Source organism: Acomys russatus, chromosome 25 (genome assembly GCF_903995435.1).
Source record: "Acomys russatus chromosome 25, mAcoRus1.1, whole genome shotgun sequence".
Taxonomy (NCBI): domain Eukaryota; kingdom Metazoa; phylum Chordata; class Mammalia; order Rodentia; family Muridae; genus Acomys; species Acomys russatus.
Genome location: NC_067161.1, coordinates 35,858,427 through 35,880,564, shown reverse-complemented (window position 1 = coordinate 35,880,564; position 22,138 = coordinate 35,858,427). Strand labels below are relative to the sequence as shown.

At 50.7% G+C, this 22,138-nt stretch overlaps 1 protein-coding gene across 1 annotated transcript in view; it reads left to right on the top strand.

Annotated features, from left to right (window-relative positions):
- The window catches only part of Tnip1 (TNFAIP3 interacting protein 1), a 45,568-nt gene that overhangs the window by 21,595 nt on the left and 1,835 nt on the right, over window positions 1-22,138 (top strand). The window contains exons 7-17 of the mRNA XM_051168184.1: window positions 2,778-2,872; window positions 4,477-4,600; window positions 7,285-7,374; window positions 9,880-9,945; window positions 10,098-10,229; window positions 13,805-13,933; window positions 15,393-15,524; window positions 15,876-16,001; window positions 16,457-16,522; window positions 16,757-16,948; window positions 18,057-18,153. Of these exons, the coding sequence (XP_051024141.1) occupies window positions 2,778-2,872; window positions 4,477-4,600; window positions 7,285-7,374; window positions 9,880-9,945; window positions 10,098-10,229; window positions 13,805-13,933; window positions 15,393-15,524; window positions 15,876-16,001; window positions 16,457-16,522; window positions 16,757-16,948; window positions 18,057-18,153 (1,249 nt within the window). The remainder of the gene's footprint in view (window positions 1-2,777; window positions 2,873-4,476; window positions 4,601-7,284; window positions 7,375-9,879; window positions 9,946-10,097; window positions 10,230-13,804; window positions 13,934-15,392; window positions 15,525-15,875; window positions 16,002-16,456; window positions 16,523-16,756; window positions 16,949-18,056; window positions 18,154-22,138) is intronic.

The window sequence follows — 22,138 nt, the reverse complement described above, 5'->3', positions numbered from 1 at the left end:
CTCTCAAAAGGCTTCCTGTGCAGGGGCAACGGTTGACTCCTTCGCTCGGACAGGTCAAGCTTTGCAGTTATGTTGCCCTTGGGTCTTTGTTGCTGTATGGCTTTGGACAAGGCAGTAATCTCCTCTGTCCTGTCAGGAGTTGAGCTAGCAGTGTCCCCCTCCTGGGACCCTTGTGAAATCTAGAACCCAGATCTGGGAGATGGGTCACTGTCAGCTTTGTTTGGTGGTGCTTATCCACACTGCACAGACCACCTTAACTTGCAGGGCTTTGCAGCTAACTGTGGCCCACTTACAGTTACTTGGTGACCATTGCAAAGATGGTGAACGTGAGGCTGCTGGAGGGTCTGCTCAGGATGTGAGCACCCCGTCCATCTGGATAGAGCTGTCACTTTAAGGCTCCCTATGTAGAGGTAGACCCCTCCTTCTCCTATGCCAGTCATGGTCTGCAGTTTCTGTGCTGCCAGTCGACCTTGATATAAGGAGGGAGTGTGCCCTGTGTAACCTTGCAGGCGAATTCTACTGTGGTTATATGGCAAGGAGCACACAGGACATCCTCGCACTGGAGACTAGAGAAGCAACGGGAATGTGTAGTAGCGGGCCCACAGGGCCAGGCTGGGGAAGGGGACCTTGAGAGGCCACCAAGGCTTTGGAGTTTCTGAGCTGAGCCCTGAGAAAAAAAGCTTGCCATGATACAAAGGCTAAGATCACTCTGAGCATCATCTTCTGGCACTCAAACGGGGATATATCCTGCTCCCTGATGGCAACCTGCATCTTACATCAGTCTCCTGTTTGTTCCCTTCCTTGCTCTTTTTTTTTTTTAAGATTCATTTATTTATTATTATGTACACGGTACTCTGCCTGCCAGGCCAGAAGAGGGCATCAGATCACAGATCCCATTATAGATAGTTGTGAGCCACTATATGGTTGCTGGGAATTGAACTCAGGACCTCTGGAAGAGCAGCCAGTGCTCTTATCCTCTGAGCCATCTCTCCAGCCCTCCTCCCCCCTTACTTCCTCTTAACAGTTTGCAACAATTCTGTTTTATTGGGTAGTTTATTTTCTTAGTTTGTCTCTCTGCTGACTGCTGACTTCGCAGAGGGATAGTACCCCAGTGCCTTGAACTTCATACACAATTGGTGAAAGAATGGGTGAGCAAATCAGACATGAAGGCTCACACCCATAATACCAGCTCCAAGGGCTGAGGCTGGAGGTCTCAAGTTCAAGGCTATCCTGGGCTATGTGGCTAGACCCCCATCTCAAAAACCAAGACAAAGCCAGGCGGTGGTTGTGCATGAGTGTAATCACACCACTCTGAAGGCAGAGGCAGGTGGGTCTCTGAGTTGGAGGCCAGCCTGGTCTACAGGACTGCCAGAGATACACAGAGAGATCCTGTCTTGAAAACAAAACAAAAAACAAAGCAAAGTTGGAGAGAACAATTGGCTGCCTTTGCAGAGGGCCTGTGTTTAGTACCCAGCCACATAGCACCCATCTCACAACCTTCTGTAACTCCAGTTCCAGGGGATTTGACGCCCTCTTCTGGCCTCTGTGGACACTACACACATATGGTACAGGCAAAACACTCTATTCATAAAGTAAAAACAGAGCAATCTCTTTTTTGTTGTTTTTGTGGGGGGCGGGGGGAAGTGTTCTTGTTGTTGTTTTTGGTTTTTGGAGACAGGGTTTTTCTGTGTAGCCTTGCCTGTCCTGGACTCAAACTCACAGCGATCGCCTGCCTTTGCCTCCTGTGCTGGGATTAAAGGCATGTGCCACCACACTCGGCAACAAATCAATCTTTTAAACAAACAGTAAGCAAGCTCGCAGGTGTGCTCTCTTGCTCTCAGGCTCTCTGGTGGAGGGTGGTGGCCTTTGACTGCTGATAACTGTGCTTATAGCATCTGGTTTGTACCCCGTGTGCTTTTACCTGGAGGACAGCCCTCTGGCCTGGAATGACAATGTAACAAGTGAAATGTGGAGCCGGGCATGGTGGCACACGCCTGTAATCCTAACACTCGGGAGGCAGGGGCAGGCAGATTGATGTGAGTTTGAGGCCAGCCTGGTCTACAAAGCAAGTCCAGGACAGCCAAGGCTACACAGAGAAACCCTGTCTCGAAAAACAAAAACAAAAACCACAAGTGAAGTGTCATTGTAGCCTTCCCTTAGGAACAGGAGCAGGACATTCCATTCCCTGGAGTCCCTGCGCAGGGCCACAGCCGCTCTGTTTCTCAGCCTCTGGGTGGAGGAAGCTGGATCCAGTTCCTCCTCATTCTCTGATTTGTTTCTTGGTTCACTCAACAAACGCTGCAGGCGCATACCTGCTGTCCTAGCACCTTAGGAGGCCGAGGCAAGAAGATTGCTGGGTGTCCAATGCTGAGGTGTAGAGTGAACTGGGTTACAGGGTAAGGCCTCACTAAAAATGAAAAAAAAAAGTTAAATAAATATTTTTATGACATCAAATGAGACATGAGACAGGGAGGCCTGGCAAGGAGAAGCAGTCTAGACAGGGAGAGCTGTGAGAGGAAGACGAGGAAATAAACTCTCATTGGGAGGACCAGGACCCCAGCACGGATCCTCCATCAGACATCCTTACTGCTGGCTCCCATGGAAGAGAAGCCTGGATGGATGGGGCTAGCGGCCTGCCTTCCAGCCGTCCTTCCCATCTAGGCGATATAGTGTCTTGTCCTGCTTGGGCTGGCTGCCGCTCCAGCCCCCTTGTATCAGCATGCCTTGGGACGTGCCCCCTCCTAACCCGTGGGCCTGTCTGCTTATCTGCCCCACAGACCCTGTGTGAGCAGCTGCGCCAGGAGAATGAAGCCCTGAAGTCCAAGCTGGACAAGGGCCTGGAACAGCGAGATCAGGCTGCTGAGAGGCTGCGGTAAGTCCAGGTCCCCGAGACTGGACAAGGAGTAGGGCAGGGGGTATAATGTGACACGGTAGTTCCCAGGGTGAGGCCACACCGCAGAGCCCTGTTCTGACGGCAGATCTTCTGGTGTCTTTTCCCTTGCTCTCTGTTTATCTCGGGAAGGGAGGAGTATAGACCACAGTGAGAGCGGCCCTCCTCCCCTGGGGACAACTGGAGCTGGCTCAGGACTCTCCTGCCCCCTGGTGGTCACCATCATTCCTTGCTCGCTTTTCCTGGGATCTTGGGAATCCCTCTCTGGACTCAGGCCTGTGGGAAGGCCTAAGTTTACCCCAGCCTCTCTGTCCTTGGCAAGATTGAGTTGGGGTGTTTTAAGTGAGCTGCAAATTTGGCTTGTTGTCACAATGTCAAAGGACTGGGCAAACAGGAATTTGTGATTGCTGGATCTCAAAGGCCTTTGCCTTCAGATTGTGCAGACTAACCCCACTGTATGAGGGAAGATAGGCTCAGAGAGAGGCAGGGGCTTCCTAAGGGTCTCACTACAAGGACCTAGACATTCACTAGGTAGTGACAGTTCCTGCTCACTGTGGTCCTGGGTAACAGAGTGTTGTGTTAGCTCTTAGACAAGAGAGTCTGTGTTAGAGCCAGGACTTGCTTCTAGGTCACCGTGAACACAGCCTTTTTTTTTTTTTTTTTTATCATTGTGCCTTGATTTACTTTTGGATGGCCCAGTCCTTGGGGCTTTAAAGCCATACTCCGTTATTCATGGACCACATGGATAACGTCAAGGACAAGGATGCCCAGGCTGAAGGAAAGGCTCATGGGTGAGAAGACAGGAATTCAAGTTCTTGCTGAATAGCCTGGGGAGAAGCCATCTGACTCTGTGGTGTTTCTGTAATTAGATGGAAGCTGAGGGAATGTATCTATGTTGCAAACATCATCCCGAGCCCCTGGCACTACCTAGCTCATGAGCTGGGAATTTCACTCTTGCTTAGTTACATTTCTGCTTCTTTTGTTTGGAACAGTCTCACTATATAGTCCAGAGAACTCAGTGTGTGTGTACCTCAAGCTGCCTTAGGCTCCATAATCCTGCTTCTGCCTCCCAAACGGTGGGGTTACCGGTGTGAGCACCCACACCGGCTGTAAATTATAAAGGAGGCCTCACCTGGAGCATCATCTGTGCTCAGCAGAAGATAACCATGAAAGCAGATACAGTGGACCCGAGTCACTGACAGGTGTGAGGATGGTTCTGCCAACACCAGCTCTGAGCCAGGAGCCTGCCCTGTGTTAAGGAGGGGGAGTGGCAGATGCTGGTGAGTGCTCAGGACCTCCTAGCACCGAGCCAGGACACTCGATTATAACCAGAGGGGCAGAGATTTCTTATGAGAACAAGATGATAAGCCCTGAAGGAGCCATGTGTGTCGACAACCTACACATAGGGAAATTCTGGTAAAGTTATCATGAAGCCTGCACACCCACTGGGTGGCTTACAGATGTCCTTTTGGTCTCGTTGCACTCCCCATGACACTGCTGCAGTGCCTGTGACGGTACGTCCTTGGCTTCACAGGCTTCTTAACTCAGGGCTGACATTGTGACTTCTTCACTTGTCCCTTATCCAGGGAGGAAAACATGGAGCTCAAGAAACTGTTGATGAACAGCAGCTGCAAAGAGGGCATCTGTGGGCAGCCCAGCTCCCCAAAGACAGGGGGTGCTGGCAAGAAGGGCGTGGCCGGACAGCAGCAGGTGCGTGGCAGGAAGTTCTTCTAGTATCCCAGGCTTCTCAGAACCAGGATCTGCTCTGCTCTGATGCTCAGTGAGAGTGAGCTTACCTCCTCCGGCACACGGTTCCAGCAGCAGGAGGTTCTAGTTGATAGACCATGTTTCCTGGGGCAGCATCTGCCTCTGCGGTATGACCACTCCTTGGCTCTTTGTTCTGCCTTCACCCCACGTGGAGTGTCCCATTCCCTGAGACACATACTCAGTACACTCTTTTTTTTTTTTTTTTTTTTTTTTGAGACAGAGTTTCTCTGTGTAGCCTTGGCTGTCCTTGACTCATTTGTATACCAGGCTGGCTTTGAACTCAGAGATCCACCTACCTCTGCCTCCGGAATGCTGGCATTACAGGCATGCGCCACCACACCTGGCCAAGACACATGCTCAGAACTCTTGGCAGTCACGTGGCTCTGCGGCCTCCACTGGCTGCTTCTCTTGCTTGCTGGCTTGGATTGTCCAGCTGCTGCTCATGGGAGTTGGGGTTCCCTGTCTTACTCGTTCCCAGTACTAACACCGCAATGCATTTTGTCTTGTCAGGGTCTCCCCCATGAAAGGTGACTCCCAAAAGTCTGGTTAGCATCTTAGGCACTCCAGGCTGGACTGAGGTGTCAGGCTGAGGGATGCTATGGGGATTGTGTTAAGCTTGTGAGGTTGCATCTTGGAGCCTCTGCATGGAAAGGAAGGCTGTGGGCTGGGGATGTCACAGTGCTGGCCCACACTTCCCCGTCTCTAGGTCCAGCCTTGGCACACAGAGAAGTCCCAAGTGTGCCTTGCCCCATTTTCACCATCCCCCAGTCTCCTCTCACCGAGTCTTTATCAGAATATGCTTTTCAACCCTCTCATCCTCAAGTGAGTAGTCAGTTGCAACATAAGTCCTGATGCCAGCTTTATACTGTGTAGTGCAGTAATTATCCCGGGCACTCACTACCCTGGGTTGCAATGTACTTTACCCAGGACTTGCAAAGCCTCTTCTGCCTGAAAGGATGTCCCTTCCACTTACATCTCTGGGAACAGTCTTGGAGAGGTCATGTGCCTTCATGCAATTAAGATTCTTCTGTCACCTCTCAAGCAGACATGGGGGTGGCCAGCTAAACAGCAAAGCCATCTCACCCTTGCCTCTTTCTAGTGCTGTGGCCCCTTTTTATTTTTATTTTTAAAAACATGGTCTCTCTGTATAGCTATGGTTGGTCTGGAACTCACTGTGTAGATCAGGCTGGCCTCCAGCTCACAGAGACCCTCCTGCCTTTGCAGAGATTAAAAACATGTGCCGCCACACCTAGCCTTTAGCTGTTGCTTTAAACAGTGGGCTTCCTGGGGGCAGGCATCTCTGCCCTTTTCTCGGAGGCCACCTTACTGGATACATGTTTTTCCTCTTTAAGTGCCATGGTGTGTTTACCAGGCGTAGCCTGCAGGGGGCACTAGAGGCCCACAAGCTCTGCTTCTAACCTCTGCCCAGCCTCTGTGTGAGAGTGGGGACAGTAAGACCACTAGGCAGATTGGACTCGAGGGGTAGACTCCAGTTGGCAGGACCCGTGCAGACCAGCTTCTGTGTCTTGATCATACACCGAGGCCTTGGTGACAGTCATTTGCACTCCTAGCCTTGTTTTGTGGTTGTCACCTCAATACTTGTAGTTGTTTAATTTCAAAATATTTTTGTTTTGGGGTAATTTTAAACTTACACAGAAATAGTGTCGAGTTCTGTTCCCATCCTCCCTTCCTCTGGCTTCCCTGGCCAGCTTACAGAACCACAGGACACCTCATCAACCATCTTATGTAACTATGGTTCAGTTAACCAAAGTAGGAATTAACCTTGGCACTGCAACACTGTTCAGATGCCACACATCTTTCACTCCTGTCCTTTCTTTGTTCCAGAATTGAACCTAGGATCCCACATGGCATTCAGTTGTCACAGCTCCTTAGTCTCCTCATGTCAGTGACATTGCTCATGACCTTGTTTTCATGACCTTGGCCCCTTTGAGTTATACTGGCTAGTTGTTTTTGCAGAGTAGGTTTGGGCTTAGATTGTGGTTGCAGAATTTGGAAGGAATCTCAGAAGTGGCATGCCGTGCGCGCGCGCGCGCGCGCGCACACACACACACACACACACACGTCTGCACAGTGCTGAGTTCTTAGCACATGCATCCGGGCTTGTGATGTCTGCCAACCTTACATTTTGTGTTGGGAGTTGCCTGTGTGTGTGGAGGTCGGAGGACAGACAGTTCTCTCCTTCTACCATGTAGGTTCTGGAGATTGAACTCAGCTCATCAGGCGTAGAGACAGTGACGTTCACTCTCTAAGCCATCTCATTGGCTCCTAGTAACTCTTAAAAATACATAGTCACACCTTCCCAGTCAGGGGATTTGGGAGTCATTATGGGGGTTGACCAGCAGTGCCCAGAGCTGAGCTGACTTGGAGAAGATGGCTGTGGACAGAGCTGGGGACGGGATGGTGAGGCTGGCAGCCATCAGCACAGGAGAAAGTTCCTCATGGGCTTCCAGAAGGAGGAGGTCATAGCTGTGACACTTCTTCTGGTGGCTGCTGGCTGGGAGGAGCAGGGAGGTTGGAGACAGGGGTGGGAGTCCTAGAAGGGCAGCTGGCTGGGGAGTGAAGTTTTCTCTGAGACTTTGGTGAAGGCTCTCTCTCTTTCTCCTCAGGCCAGTGTGATGGCAGGTAAAATCCCCGAGGTGGGGGCATTGGGCACAGCTGAGAAGAGGGTGAAGATGCTGGAACAGCAACGCATGGAGGTAGGTGGCTGGATAGGGTAGTCAGTGAGCGCCCTCTCCCGTCCTGGGACCAGAGGGATGAAGGCCCTACCTGGCTCTCTGGTTCCCACTGATCCCAGATCATCTTGGAGAGTTACCAAGGAAACCACTGGACCATCTGCCCATGGCGGAGGCCTCTGTCCTCTGTGTCAACCACAGAGATCACTGAAGATACTGTATTTGTGGTATAGTAGCTGAAACTGTTGAGGGAACTTTGGGAGCTGGAGTGATGGCTCCATGGTAGCAGTGCATGCTGCTCTTGCAGAGGACCTGGGTTCAGTTCCCATGACTCATGTAGGCGGCTCACAACCACCTGTAACTCCAGCTCCAGAGAGTCTAACCCCTGTTCTGGCCTGTGTGGGTGCCCACACTCACGTGCACAAACCCACATACAGGCATGCACATGTATACACATAACTTAAAAGGGAAGCTTAGGAAGGCTTAGGTAAACTGGACAGTGGGGTGACTTCAGGGTAAGTCTGGCCAGTATCAGTATTGGAGACACATGCTGCAATGTAGGGAGTGGTCAACAGTGAAGGAAGCTCCCACGCCCTTGGCAGGAACATTCTGTGTCTCACAAGCCCCTCCCCACCTCCCTCCCAGGCCAGTAGCCTGTCTGGGTCCTTCTACGACCTCTTCTTTCTCATCCTTCTTCCTTCACACACATCTGAAAGCTTGCTTACATCATATTCCAGATTTATTTTACTCATATTTCAGAACTGAAAGAACGTTCATTATAAAATGAATCAAGAATCTTCCTAGAGATATCTGCAGCTGACAGCAGCTCACTACATTCCCTTAGGCTTGTTTTAATTTTTTGTGGTAATAGGAACTGAACTTGGGGCCTCACTAAGTTGCTTCAGTGAACCTTGAATGCACCTCGATTCCTCTTTCCTTAGCCTCCTAGGTGGATGAGCTTACAGACCTGCAAACCCTGCATTCAGCATTTTTTGTTTGGTTGGTTTGGTTTTTGGTTGTTTTTTTTTTAATGCTGGAAAATAAAATAACACGTACTACTTACTTTTCAGATTATTTTTTTCTTCTAAAATTATTTCAGCATATCTATTCAGATCTATAGCATAAGCCAATTCCTTCTCTTTTTTTAGTATTTAGTCATTGGCAGTATATCTGACTTTTTGTTTGTTTGGTTGGTTGGTTTTATTTTTTCAAGACAGGGTTTCTCTATGTAGCCTTGGCCATCCTGGACTCACTTTGTAGACCAGGCTGGCCTCGAACTAACAGAGATCCACTTGCATCTGCCTCCCCGAGTGCTGGGATTAAAGATGTGCGCCACCATTTGCCATTTTGTTTACTTAGTGATACAGAGCTGTTTTTCTTTCCTGAGTAATTGCTCTGTCAAAAGTATAGCTTGTAATTAGCATCATCTTAAAGCTGAGAGAATGCATTACTGTCTTCTTTTCTTTTTTTATTTTAAAAAATTTTTATTTTTTAAATAATTTATTCATTTTACATCCCAGTTGTTATCCCCTCACTTGTATCTTCCCATTCCCCCCCTTCACCATATTCGCTTCCCCTAGACCTGTGACAGAAGGGGACCTTGTCCCTGACCATACAATCACAGCCTGTCAGGTCTTACTGGATAGCCTGCTTCCCCTTCCTCTGAGTGCCACCAGGCCTCCCCACCAAGGGGAAGTGGTCAAATAGGGGCCACCAGGGTTCATGTCAGAGGCAGTCGTCGCAATCTACACAACTGTGGAGAATGTGCCGTCCATTGGCCAGATCTGAATAGGGGTCTTATTTTCTTAATGGCGGTGCACTATCTCCTTATGATATAATAACCCATGTCCTACACTAACCTGACCTTTGTGCATGCGCGCGCGTGCGCGCGCGCGTGCGCACACACACACACGAGAGTTTGGTTTTATTTTTGGCTTTGTTTTGAGACAGGGTCTCTCTATGCAGTCTTGGCTGTTCTGGAACTCGCTGTGTAGACCAGGCTGGCCTCAAACTCAGAGAACCTCCTGCCTCTGCTTCCTGAGTGCTGGGATTAAAGGTGTGGCCACCATGTCCGGCTGATTGGCCTTTAAGTTTGTTTGCACAGTTGGCTGAAGTGTTTTTCTTTTTCTTCTTTTTTTCTTCCTATACCAGGGATTGAACCTAGGATCTTGTGCATGCTTGGCAAGCACTCTCCTGCAGAGACACACCTCAGCCTTTGGTTTTAGTATTTTCATTGGTTAAGTTTTTCAGAGTGGAGTAGTTTGTGTTAAAGACAGTGAAAACCTGAGATTGTCACACTCTTTAAATTGCCCTCCAAAGAATCATGGTGTTCTCTGTTGCTTTCCTAGCAGCTGGAGAGAAAGGTGGAGCAGCAGGGAGCTTTTGACCAGTGGGAGACTGAGGCAGTGTCTAGGTGTTGCAGCTCTGTCCAGCACATGCTTTGGGCACCTGGGAAATGGGGTCGGGCGTGAGGTGGGTGTCTGGCACTCTTTCCACATGTTTCTAACCTCAATGCCTGTCTGCCCACAGCTGCTGGAGGTGAACAAGCAGTGGGACCAGCATTTCCGCTCCATGAAGCAGCAGTATGAGCAGAAGGTGATGGAGTTCCTGGGAGCGGAGCTGAGGATGGCTCCAGGAGGAGGGATGATGAGAAGCTGGTGTCCAGGCTGAGATGGGGAAGGCGGAGGAGGGACAGTGGCTGCGTGAGGCCCTCCTGCCCTCACACCCCCTCTCGGCCCCTCCTCCAGATCACAGAGCTCCGCCAGAAGCTGGTGGACCTGCAGAAGCAGGTGGCCGAGCTGGAGACCGAGCGCGAGCAGAAGCAGCGTGACTTTGACCGGAAACTCCTCCTGGCCAAATCTAAGATCGAGATGGAAGAGGCAAGTGTGGCTAGGCCTGCAGTCTCTGAGGTTCCAGGCTCTGTCTCAGAGCCCCTGGGATCAGTGAGCCAGGGTCAGCTTAGAGTCAGCACGTTGTGACCTGGCAGGCCTGTTTTTCTTCCTAAAATTGAGAAGGTGGGATAACTATTGCTTTTCATTTTTTTCTTGCTTGCATTTTGCAAAGCTTTTCGATCAGTTGAAATATTTTATAAGATTTATTTATTTTTATTTTATGTGTATAGGTGTTTTTCCTGCATTTATGTCCGTGTACCACATGTGTGCCCAGTGCCTGCAGAATCAGAAAAGGGCATCAATTCTCTTGCAACTGAGTTACAGATTGTTGTAAGCCCACCATGTGGGTCCGAGGAATCAAACCCAGGTCCTCTGAAAGAGCAGCCAGTGCCCTTACCACTGAGCCATCTCTCCAGTCCCTGATCGGTTAACATCTTAACCCCTAAGAACTATACAGAGAAGTAGATTAATATACAAACACAAATGGGGCATGGCAGGCTCGCACCTGCAATCCCAGCACTCAGGAAGCTGAGGCAGAATAGTTACAGGCCAGCCTGAGCTATATAGCAAGACCATGTCACAGGCTGGAGCTGGTATTCAGCTGTAAAGGCCCTGAATTCAATCACTTGTGCTACATAAACCGGGCACGGGAGTGTGTGGAGGGACACGCAGAAGTTCAAGGCCACCTGTGGCTGCACAGTGAGTTTGAGGCCAGCCTGGGCTATAACAGACTCTGTCAAAATAAAATAAAAAGACCCTGTGCCCCAAAACAGAAAGATGAAAGCAGGCCTCAATGGAGTGGGTGCTGTTCAGAGTTCAGAGTAGTGTAGGGCCTAGGACAGAGGGAACTATTTTATTCCGTCATCTCAGCCTGCCTCAGACACTGTGTTAGATAGAATCCCAGCAAACAAGTCAGCTCTGCCCTGGCTGGAGAAGAGATGCTGAGTGACTAGTCAGAGGCTCTAAGTAAAAGTCTGTTAAGTTCTACAACAAAGAAAGGGTGCAGATCAGAGACTGAGCAGAGAAGGGGCCTGATTTTGGCTCTAGAGAAATGGCCTCTGCTCTGTCCCTTGTGACTGGCACAAGCCACAGCCCTGCAGAGTCCTGAAACAGCAGACAGATGAAAGGCCACCTGGCCCCCAGGCCCTTGGGGATTTAGTGGCAATGCTGCTGCTTTCTTCTCATGGGAGCTGCTGTATAGGCTGCTTTGCTGAGCTTCAAAGCAGATGTTTTTTTTAACACAGATTGCATTTCAGAGGGCCTTCTGTCAGCACGTGACACCCAGGCCTTACCCAACCCCAGCTTCTGTCTCTGACTACCCCTTCCCTTGAGGATTGGGGAGCAGAGACACCATTTTCTTCTGACTGCACTAGCATGGCGCTCACAGCCAGATACCGTGGCTCTGTGGTCTACAAGAGACAAGTCCCTGGACCCTGACAATTCCATCCTGTCCACTGGAAGGAGTGCAAGACTTTCCAGGTTAAGCCTGGCCTTGCAGATGGGAACTCTGTGGTCGAGAACATTCCTTGTCCGAGTCATAAGCAGGAACCAGGACATATCACCCATATGTCCTAGCCCAGGCTTCCCTGAGCCAGTGCTGACTAGAAACAACTCACCCACTGGTGTGTAGGCTGTGGACTACAGGCCACACAGGAAGGGATGAGCACTGACCCGCCTCCCTCTGTCCCATGAGCCATATGACATAATATACATCAGCTGAACACTAACTGGAATACTTCCCCACTCCCTCCCCAGACTCCGGTTCTCAGAAAGGTAACCTCGGTTAAATTTCTTTCTTAGATTTATTTATTTTATGTATATGCATATTTTGCCTTCGTATTTATATGTGCACCCCATGAGAGCTTGGTCCCATGGAGGCCAGAAGAGGGCATCAGATCCCGTGGAACTGGAGTTTTGGACATTTGTGAGCTACCATGTGAGTGCTAAGAATTAAACTCAGGTCCTCTTCAAGAGCAACAAGTGCTTTTAACCACTTGAGCCATCTTCAGCTCCCAGGCCTTTTTTTCAAAACATAGATCTCCTAACAATACAGCTTTTTAAGGTGTGCCTGCTCCTAATGCTGCACTGCCATCTACTGTTTAATTTTTATTTATTTTTGAGGCAGGAGTCTTGCTATGTGGCTTAGGCTGGCCTGGAACTCACCCTGTAGACCAGGCTGGGCTTGAACTCAGAGATCCACTTGCCTCTGCCTCCAGACTGTGAGGATTAAAGGCTTGAGCCACCACTCTTGGCCCAACCACTGATTTAAACTCTGCCTGGCTAGGAATCCTGGTGCAGGCCTACAATCCCAGTTTCTTAGAAAGCTGAAGCAAGAGGATGACCAAAGTTAAAGCTTGCCTAAGCAATTAAGTAAGACCTTTTATTGAAATATAAAAATAACAAAAATGAGCCGGGCGTGGTGGCGCACGCCTTTAATCCCAGCACTCGGGAGGCAGAGGCAGGCGGATCGCTGTGAGTTCAAGGCCAGCCTGGTCTACAAAGGGAGTCCAGGACAGTCAAGGCTACACAGAGAAACCCTGTCTCAAAAGAATAACAAAAATAGGGGCTGAGCAGTTGGGGCCATAGGTCAGTGATAGGGGCGTGAAACTCAGCCCCTGGGAAAGTAATTAATCACTTTCTGGCCTAGTAAATAGCATTGTACCAGCCCAACTCAAGTGCCAGTCGGGGAAGTATGTGTGGGCCAGTGGATAAAGTGCTTGCCTCCAAGCCTAATGGTCTGAGTTTGATCCTAGGATCCACATGGTAGAAGAGAGAACTGACTCTCACAAGATGTCTCCTGGCCTCCACATGTGCATACCCACACACATGCAGACGATAAATATATAAAATAGTGTAATAAGCAAAGAAACTCCTTCCTTTGATATGAATGGAATGGAAATGGAGACCGTGAGGTCTGCCCCAGCTCCGTGTGTGGTCTGCAGGAAGTCACCACACACACACATTCGTTTCTCACTGAGCAAAGGGGTTTGGTGGTACTTCACTCCAGCTGCGGCTGTGTGGTGCAGAAGCCGTCAAGCTTCCAGCCCTCGGGCGTGGTGACCTTTCACCCTGCGCTTTGCTGCAGGGCTTCTCTCTCTCCCAGTTATGTCTTTGAGCATGTTCTCTTCTGTGCTTAGATACCTGAGGTCCTTAAGACACTATGGTATTCTTCACTTTGTGAATCTGGTGGAGATGGGGGTTTTCTCCTGAGAGAATTTCACACAAAAACATTTACACCCAATTTTGGAACTCACTCTGTGACTTTTGTTAAGATCCCATTAGCTCCAGTATTTAGGAAGCTTACTTAGGAGGCTCTGTTCAAGGCCCAGGGTTTCTGCCAGTTGGTGAGGGAGCTAGCGTCAGAGTTGAGGGCCTCCTTCTCTGCCAGGCGTCTCTTCCTCGAGAGCAAGACATACAGACTCTCAGAGTCAGCAGCCTGTTCCTGGGTCACTTGCAGGCAAGCACTGTGAGGTGGCTGCCGAGGGGAGGGAGAGTCAGGGCGTGGGTCAGGCGGTCCAGGCCTCCTGGAGAGTCCCTGTTTACCAACCCTGCACTCTCTGCAGGCCGACAAGGAGCAGCTGACATCGGAGGCCAAGGAGCTGCGCCAGAGGGTCAGATACCTGCAGGATCAGCTGAGCCCACTCACCCGGCAACGGGACTACCAGGAAAAGGAGATCCAGCGGCTCAATAAGGTAGATACTACTGCCCCTCCCCACAAATGGGAGAGGGCTACCGTGAGCTCAACTACAGGGCCCACCCTTCTGCTGCACCCCCAGTTCAGGAGATGCGACCCCTGGTCAGATGGCTAGAGGCACAGTTCCTGTCTTCCCTGCCCCCATACACCCTAAGTGACTCAGCCCCATTAGGAGTCTGGATTCATTCCTGCCTCCCATGTGACCTTTGTACATGTGGCCTCTTCTGAGGGCCTAACTCTCCCCTGGCCTACCCAAGCTTGAATGTCACTTGCACAGCAAAATCGTCCCCAGATGTCTTTTTGGTGTCTTCATTCTGTGGTGCTGAGGTAGCAACAGCTTTTTCTCGCTCTTGTTTGCAGGCTGTCCTGTTCGTGCATCTCTCTCTCTCTCTCTCTCTCTCTCTCTCTCTCTCTCTCTCTCTCTCTCTCTCTCTCTCTCTCTCTCTCTCTCTCTCTCTCTCCTCTCTCCTCTCTCTCTCTCTCTCTCTCTCTCTCTCTCTCTCTCTCTCTCTCTCTCTCTCTCTCTCTCTCTCTCTCTCACACACACACACACACACACACACACACACACACTTCTTGAAGGCATTGTAAGATTTGTCACTGAGAGTCCTTGATGTCTAGTGGGTACTGGATGGTCAGAGCTGTCAAGGAACATGTGACTGAGGTTGGTGGACACCAGTGACCAGTGAAGAGAAGCTCAGAAGATGAAAACATTCTGTAGACAGGAAGGAAAATGGTGGAGGGCATGGGCAGTTTGCCTGTTTCTTTGTTTGCTTGTTTGCTTATTTGTTTTGGTTTTTTGAGACAGGGTTTCTCTGTATACCTTTGTCTATCCTGGAACTTGCTCTGTAGACCAGACTGGCCTCGAACTCACAGAGATCCGCCTGCCTCTGCCTACTGAGTGCTGGGACTAAAAGCATGTCCCAGTCCATCACTGAGGGAAGTCAGGGCAGGGACTGAAGTAGGAGCCCTGGAAGAGTACTGCTTACAGACGTGCTCCTTGTGGCTCACTCAGCCTGCTTTATTACACGCTCCAGGACTGCCAGCCCAGGGGTGGCGCCATCCATGGCGGGATGAGCCTTCCCATGTCAATCGCTTCTCAAGAAAAATGCCTCAAAGGCGTGCCTGTAGGACAGTTTGGTTGGGGCATTTTCTCAATTGAAGTTTCCTCTTTTCAAATGACTCTGGCTTGTGTCAAGTTGAGAAAACAAAACAGCCCAGGACACTCAGTCAAGTCACAGTGTGTCTCTGAGCCTCAATTTTCAAACATGTAAAACAGGGATGAGGCCCTAACCTTCACCATGCAGGATGATGAAGAGGTGTCAGTGCGCTGGCCCCTGTACAGCGGACCACTGCTGCTGCGCTTACAATTAGTAAGAAAGAGGCTCTCCGTGAGTGTTCAGATGGCCTGACTCCCAGGGATGCTGATGGTCCTGTCTCTTTTCTCCTGATCCCAGGCACTAGAGGAGGCCCTCAGCATCCAGGCCTCTCCATCATCTCCACCTCCAGCTTTTGGGAACCCAGAAGGGGTTGGGGGCCACCTGAGGAAGCAGGAGCTGGTGACGCAGAATGAGCTGCTAAAACAGCAGGTGAGGCCCTGAGAGCTGGTGTACTGCCCCACCCCCTGCCACCCCTACTCCCCAGCCCCGGCCCGGGAACAGCAGACCTTCTGCATGCTGGCTCTGCTGTCTGCCGTCTGTGGGCCTGGCTATCATGATCCTGCTTTTTAATTTTGAGCCAATGATCCTTTGCTCAGATGGAATCTGAGATAGGAGAACACAGAATTACTCTGGAGTTGAATTTAGGGCTCAAGGTGCCTTACTCCAATCTCCATGCCCCCAACTCTTCCCCCCAGAGCCCAGTGATTAGCATGGAGTTGGGGCCTGAACAGTGCAGCCTCCAGCAGGCTGTCCCACCCCTCACCTCCTCATCCCCTTCAGGTGAAGATCTTTGAGGAGGACTTCCAGAGGGAACGGAGTGACCGTGAGCGCATGAACGAAGAGAAAGAGGAGCTGAAGAAGCAGGTGGAGACGCTGCAGGCCCAGGTCACCGTGACCAATGCCCAGGTGAGAGCGCCACCCCGGCCTTAGGGGGTTAGAGGGTCCTGGGCACTTACTGGGCCCTATCCAGCTCTACTGCCACTGCTCTCTTGACCTCTGCTAGTCTCTTGTCCTCTGACCTTTGTACAGTATGGAGGCCTGACTCTAAGGTGTAAGGTGTTCTGGCTCTTACTGACTCCCCATCAGTGTTGATGTCTAGAGCAGTGAAATTAATAGAGCAGATACTAGCAGGGAAGCCCTTCGGAAGCCTTCCTGACCTGTGTGCAGGCCACCCTGGAAGAGAGGGGCCCCCACAGCTAGCAGCCCAGCTTCTGCTGTGCCCCTCAGTGCCCTTCCTGGGACTTCCCAAGCTTGAGTGGTACCCTGAGCCTCAGCCATCTGCCCTCAGGGTGGTGAGGCCTTGGGCCTGCACCTGGTCATGAGCCACCTGTACCATCAGGCCTCTCTCCCTTCTCCTCCAGCTGAAAGCACTCAAAGATGAGGAGAAGGCCAGAGAAGCCGCCAAACAGCAGAAGAGGAAAGCGAAGGTGAGCGGTTGGAGGGAAGGCAGCACACACTGTCTGACTGATCCAGGGGGAAGGATTGCTGGCATTCTGCCAGTTAAGTGCCACCAGAGCACTTAACTGTCACCAGGGCCCCAGACCTCTGCCTGTGTCCCAGCCTCGCTTGCCTTCTGAGAGCTAAGGTTCTGGCTACAGGGCAATAAGGTGGGCGCTACCAGCTGGTGCCAGGCTAGAGGCAAATAGGAGTCTTTCTTACAGGTCTCGGGAGAGCGCTACCACGTGGAACCCCACCCTGAGCACCTCTGCGGGGCCTATCCCTACGCCTACCCACCCATGCCAACCATGGTACCTCACCACGCCTTCAAGGACTGGTCCCAGATCCGCTACCCTCCATCCCCTATGCCCATGGAGCACCCACCCCGACTCCCCAACTCTCCTCTCTTTCATCTGGTGAGTCTTGTGTCCCTCCTTCCTCCAGATTCTGTCTAGAAGGGAAGGCCGAGTGAGAAACTGCTGTCCAGAAGTTTTCTTAGAGACAGGGTGGTTGTGGGCAGGTGTCCAGGCCTGGCCCCGGGCTGCACTGTCTGCGGTCCAGACTCCGCTAGCACCACTAGTGTTAAAGGGAGCAGGCCCAGGAGGAATGCAAGGTAGGAAGGACTGCCACCGAGCTGGGTACCAAAGCTTGCTTTGGCAGTTCATCCTCTTCTGCATATTTCCCTCCCTTCCCTCTGCTTCTCCTCTCTCTCTCCTCTCTGTCTCACTTCTTCCTCCTTTCTCCCCTTTGCTTTCCTCCTCTTATTTTGGCTCCTCTCCTTTTTGCTTATCCTTCTCCTGCCTTCTGTAACAGCCTCACTTCGAGTGTACCCAGCTCTTCCCTTGGTGGGTCCAGTCACCTCTGTCTTTATACACACTTAAACATGGGTGTACACGCCATGCTTTAGAGATTGGTGTAAGCCAGATGTGGTGGCTCATGCCTGTAATCCCAGCACTGCTGAGGGAAAGAGATAGCCCACACGTTTGAGGCCAGGCTGGGCCACAGAGTGAGACTCTATCTCAAAAAGCAAGAGCATAGACTCGGCTACACTTACCACTTTCTCAGCGGAATGACACGTAACCCTTAGAATTTGGCACTTTGTTCCTGGGCATGTAGGACTGTTCTGGCCATGGTTCTGGAGTGTGGTTGTGGATTTCTTTCTTTCTTTTTTTTTTTTTTTCCCAAGACAGAGTTTCTCTTTGTAGCCTTGGCTGTCCTGGGCCCACTTTGTAGGCCAGGCTGCCCTCGAACTCACAGAGTCCGCCTGCCATTGCCTCCTGAGTGCTGGGATTAAAGACGTGCGCCACCACTCCTGGCCAGGTTTTGTTGTTGTTGTTATTGTTTTGTTTTCTGAGACATAGTTTTTCTGTATAGCTCTAGCTGATCTGGAACTCAGGCTTTGTAGATGAGGCTGACCTCAAACTCAGAAATCCACCTGCCTCTGCCTCCAGAGTGCTGGGGTTTAAGGCATGTGCCACCACACCTGACTCAGTTGTGGGTTCTTATGCACCCGTCTTGTTGCAGCCACAGCCGGAATACACCTGGCGTCCACTCTATGCAGGGATTCGAAATCAAACCTCACAAATGGTAGACCCGCCCCCAGACAGGCCTGCAGAACCAGGTGAGTGTGGGTTCCCTGATGGAGAGGACTCCACCAGCACCGATTTACTTTTTAGAAACAATTAATTCCTGAGCTTGGTAGCATGGAGGCCCAGCTTCCTGAAATAATGTTGAAAGAGGCAAGATGTTGACTGAAAGCCGAAATGATGGGAAGAAGCAGGCGTTTGCATTGTGGCACCATGCTAGGAGCTAGCACTGCTCAGAGGTGGAAGCAGATGCAGTCCTATCCTGGTGAGGGAGGCGGGAGAGAATTGCAGGACTCATGTAGGCAGACGGGTGAGTGCCCAGAAGAAGAGCAGGTTTCTCTGAGAGAGGTCAAGTGGCCTGACTTGGAGCGGGGCCAGGGGAGTTTTGTGGAGGTGGTGACATCCTAGCTGAGAAGCCGGAAGGGTGGGGGATTTCTTGCAGAGAAAAATGACAGCCCCGAAGACCTCATGACTTACTCAGCTTTCTGTCTCTGGGACAATCAAGTTTCCCAGGAAGAAAAGGCTGGCTTGGCTTAAGGTCTCACAGACTTTAGTCGCTGACTGGTCCCTCAGCCCATCACTTTGAGCCCAGGGCTGTCCAGTGTGTCATGGCAGGAGAGCACAGCAGAGGTGGTCTCTTCACCTCATGACGGCCAGGATGCAGAAGAAGAGAAGAGGAGGAGGGAGCCGCTATAGCCTCTCGGGAGCATGCTTGTAATGACCCAACGTCCCTCTGCTCTGACCCACCACAGAGATCCACAGGCTGGTGACTAAGGCATTTGAGGACATTCTGCCTTGCCTACTGTTTCCCAGAGCCCCCATGATCTTGACTATTCTAGCATAGCTTTAAAAGCCCAGTCTCAAGGCAGACTCGTCTATGAACCCTTACAGGGTTTTCCCAAAAAGAGCCAGGGATGGTGGCACACACTATATTCCCATCATTTGGGAGGTGGAGGCAAGAGGCTCAGGAGTTCACGGTCATCCTTGACTATATAGCAAATTCAAAGCTAACCTGGGCTATGACCTTATCTCAAAACAAAACAAAAATAGAAAGTTCCACGCTTCCAGTATACAGTGTTGGGCCAGACACGGAGTAAATATTCCTATTTCAGGAGAGAGAGTGTGTGTGATAGGCAAAAAAATCAGACCAGAGAAATGCTAAAACCCAGAAAAGCAAACAGAAATCCCACAGCTCTGGGCTATTGCCTTAGCTTGCTCTGCTTGCTGCCATGGGTCCCTGCTGACCCACATGCTACACTCCTGGCATCTTAAACTTCCTGGTGTCTCCTGTACAGCTTAAACTTCGTCCTCACAGTTTCACCTACTACCCTCTCTGGGGTTGCCCACTAGGACTTGGATCCTGCCACACACACTGCCTGCCCCCACTCCCCAGGCCTCCCTTTGAAATTTGGATGGAAGCCATGACCCGGTAACACTTGGCATTATGCATACCTGCCAAGCCACTATTATGTGGGCAATGCCAACATCTACTGCCAGTCAGAACTATGCCAGAGCCTGCTTGAGTCACAGTTGCAGTGGGCAAGGGCCTCTGAAGACACTGGGCCTGAACATGGCGAAGGAGTCTCCTGGAAGGAGTTCTCTAGGCAGCCCCGCCTGAAGGCGCACTGGTGCTCTCTGCTCACGTCAGAGGGGATTATGTCTCTAGCCCTTTTGGCCTGAGAGTCCATTGCAATAAACCAAGCTGGACTCACACTTGGTGACCCTCCAAGTACTAGGACTGTTGATGAGAGTCAGCACACCTTACTTTGAGTCTTCTATTATGAAGATAGGCTCAACACATCTTTTATTATCTCTTGGCAAAGGTCTTTGCTGCTTTTTGTTTGATTGGTTGTTTTGTTTTGTGAGACGGGGTTTCTCTGTGCAGTCCTGAAACTCCCTCTGCAGACCAGGCTGGCCTTGAACTCAGAGATCCTCCTGCCTCTGCCTTTCAAGTGCTGGCATTAAAAGTGTGTGCCACTACCACCCAGTTTTGCTGCTTTTTTGGTTTTTTTGTTTGTTGGTTTTGGTTTTGGGTTGTTGTGTGTGTGTGTGTGTGTGTGTGTGTGTGTGTGTGTGTGTGTGTGTGTGTGTTTTAAAACAGGGTTTCTCTGTGTTAGCCCTGGCTGTCCTAGAACTCTCTTTGTAGACCAGGCTGGCCTCAAACTCACAGAGATACCCTGCCTTTGTCTTCCGAGTGCTGGGATTAGAGGTGTGTGCCACCACGCCCAGCTTTGTTTTTGTTTCATTTTGTTTTGGTTTTTTTTTTTTTGAGACAGGGTTTCCCTGTGTAGCCCTGGTTGTCCTGGACTTACTTTGTAGACCAGACTGGCCTAAGATTTCTTATTTTTATTTATGTGTATGTAAGTACGTGCATGTGTGAGTCCTGGTGCCCATTGAAGTCAGGTGTCAAATCCTTCTCGAACTGAGGTTACAGGTGACTATGAGCCACCTGACATGGTTCTCACTATGTGCTCTTAACCCCAGAACCATTTCTCCACCCCACATTGCTTCTCTATTTGGTGTTTGTCAAGACAAGATCTCTCTGTGTAGCCCTGGCTGTACTCTGCAGACCAGGCTAGCCTCAAAATCAGAGATCCACCTGCCTCTGCCTCCCAAATACTGGGCTTAAAGGCATGCACGCCTTCCAAATACTGGGCTTGAAGGCGTGCACTCACGACCAGGCTAGCATTGCTTCTGTTTAAGGGTCCTCCTTGCCATATACTTAATGCTTCTTTCCCAGCCAAGCTACAGTAGTTTTAAGTTATCTGCCCTGCCTTAGCTCCTGTTCTTAGAGTAAATATGGCTGAAGGCAGTCAGCAATAACTATGACACTGCCAGAACATGGTGACCTTGACATCCACTCCACCCGATTGTTACACTCCACCTCACACAGGTCTCAGCGCATGGACTAAACTGACAGGTTCTTGCTAGAGTGTAGCACAAGTGGCCCAGTTTCCAGCAAGGTCTTCATGTCCACCCAAGACATCACAAGCCTGGCCTCACTGCCCACACAGCAGTCGGTAGCGGGCTCTCCTGAACCTCACCACAGCCGCCTGTTTAGTTTCGCTTACTGGCACCTAGGCGGGTTCTGGGGCTCTGAACCGCATCGCAGACTCCATGATGATTGATCTCTCGCTTGGTCAGCAGTTCCTTTGGTCGGCAGCTTGCTTGGTCGGCAGTTTTCTGTGTTACTCAGCTTTCCAACCCTGGGCCCAAACACCCAGGACAATCTGCTTACATGAAGGAAAGATGTATTTCTGAGTCAGAATTTCAGAGGTCTCAGCCCATGGTCACTTGGCCCTGTCACTTGGGTCTCTGGCAGTACTGCCTCTCAGAGTAGGAGTATATGGTAGATACAGCAGGTCTGTTCAACAGGGAAGAGGGAAGAGAGGAGGACTGGAGTTCCAGCATCCCCTTCAAGGGTGCTTGCCTGGTGACTTTGATTTCCCGCATGGGGCCTACTTCCTAACTGTCCTGTTGTGAGAGCACCATGGCCTAGCTGCTGACTAAGCTCTTAAATGTCTCTCTTTTAAACCCAGGCAGTTGGTGGTGGCACTCACCTTTAATCCTAGCACTGGAGGCAGAGGCAGGTAGATCTCTGAATTTGAGGCCAACCTGGTCTACAGAGTGATTCAAGAACAGCCAGGGCTACACAGAGAAACCCTGTCTCAAAACAAAACATTTAAGATCCAAGTCGTGGCATTTTAATAGTTGTGAAGGAAAGTAGCTGATTTAAGCATCTGAGGAAGCCAGGATGAAGGAGGGGTGAGAGAGCGGGATGAGGCAGGCTAGGGTGTCAGAGGTCCCCACAGTGTGGGCCTTTGTGGAATGTGATAGGAGGCCTGGTCTGAATCGTGAGAGTAGTGTGGATTCCTTGGATGTTTTTAAACAGTGACATGGAGCCCAGCGTGGTGGTGCACGGCTTATTCCCAGCACTCAAGAGGCAAAGGAGCTGGAGCTCTGTGAGTTCCAGGCCATCCTGGTCTACAAAGAGAGTTCCAGGACAGACAGGGCTATTAA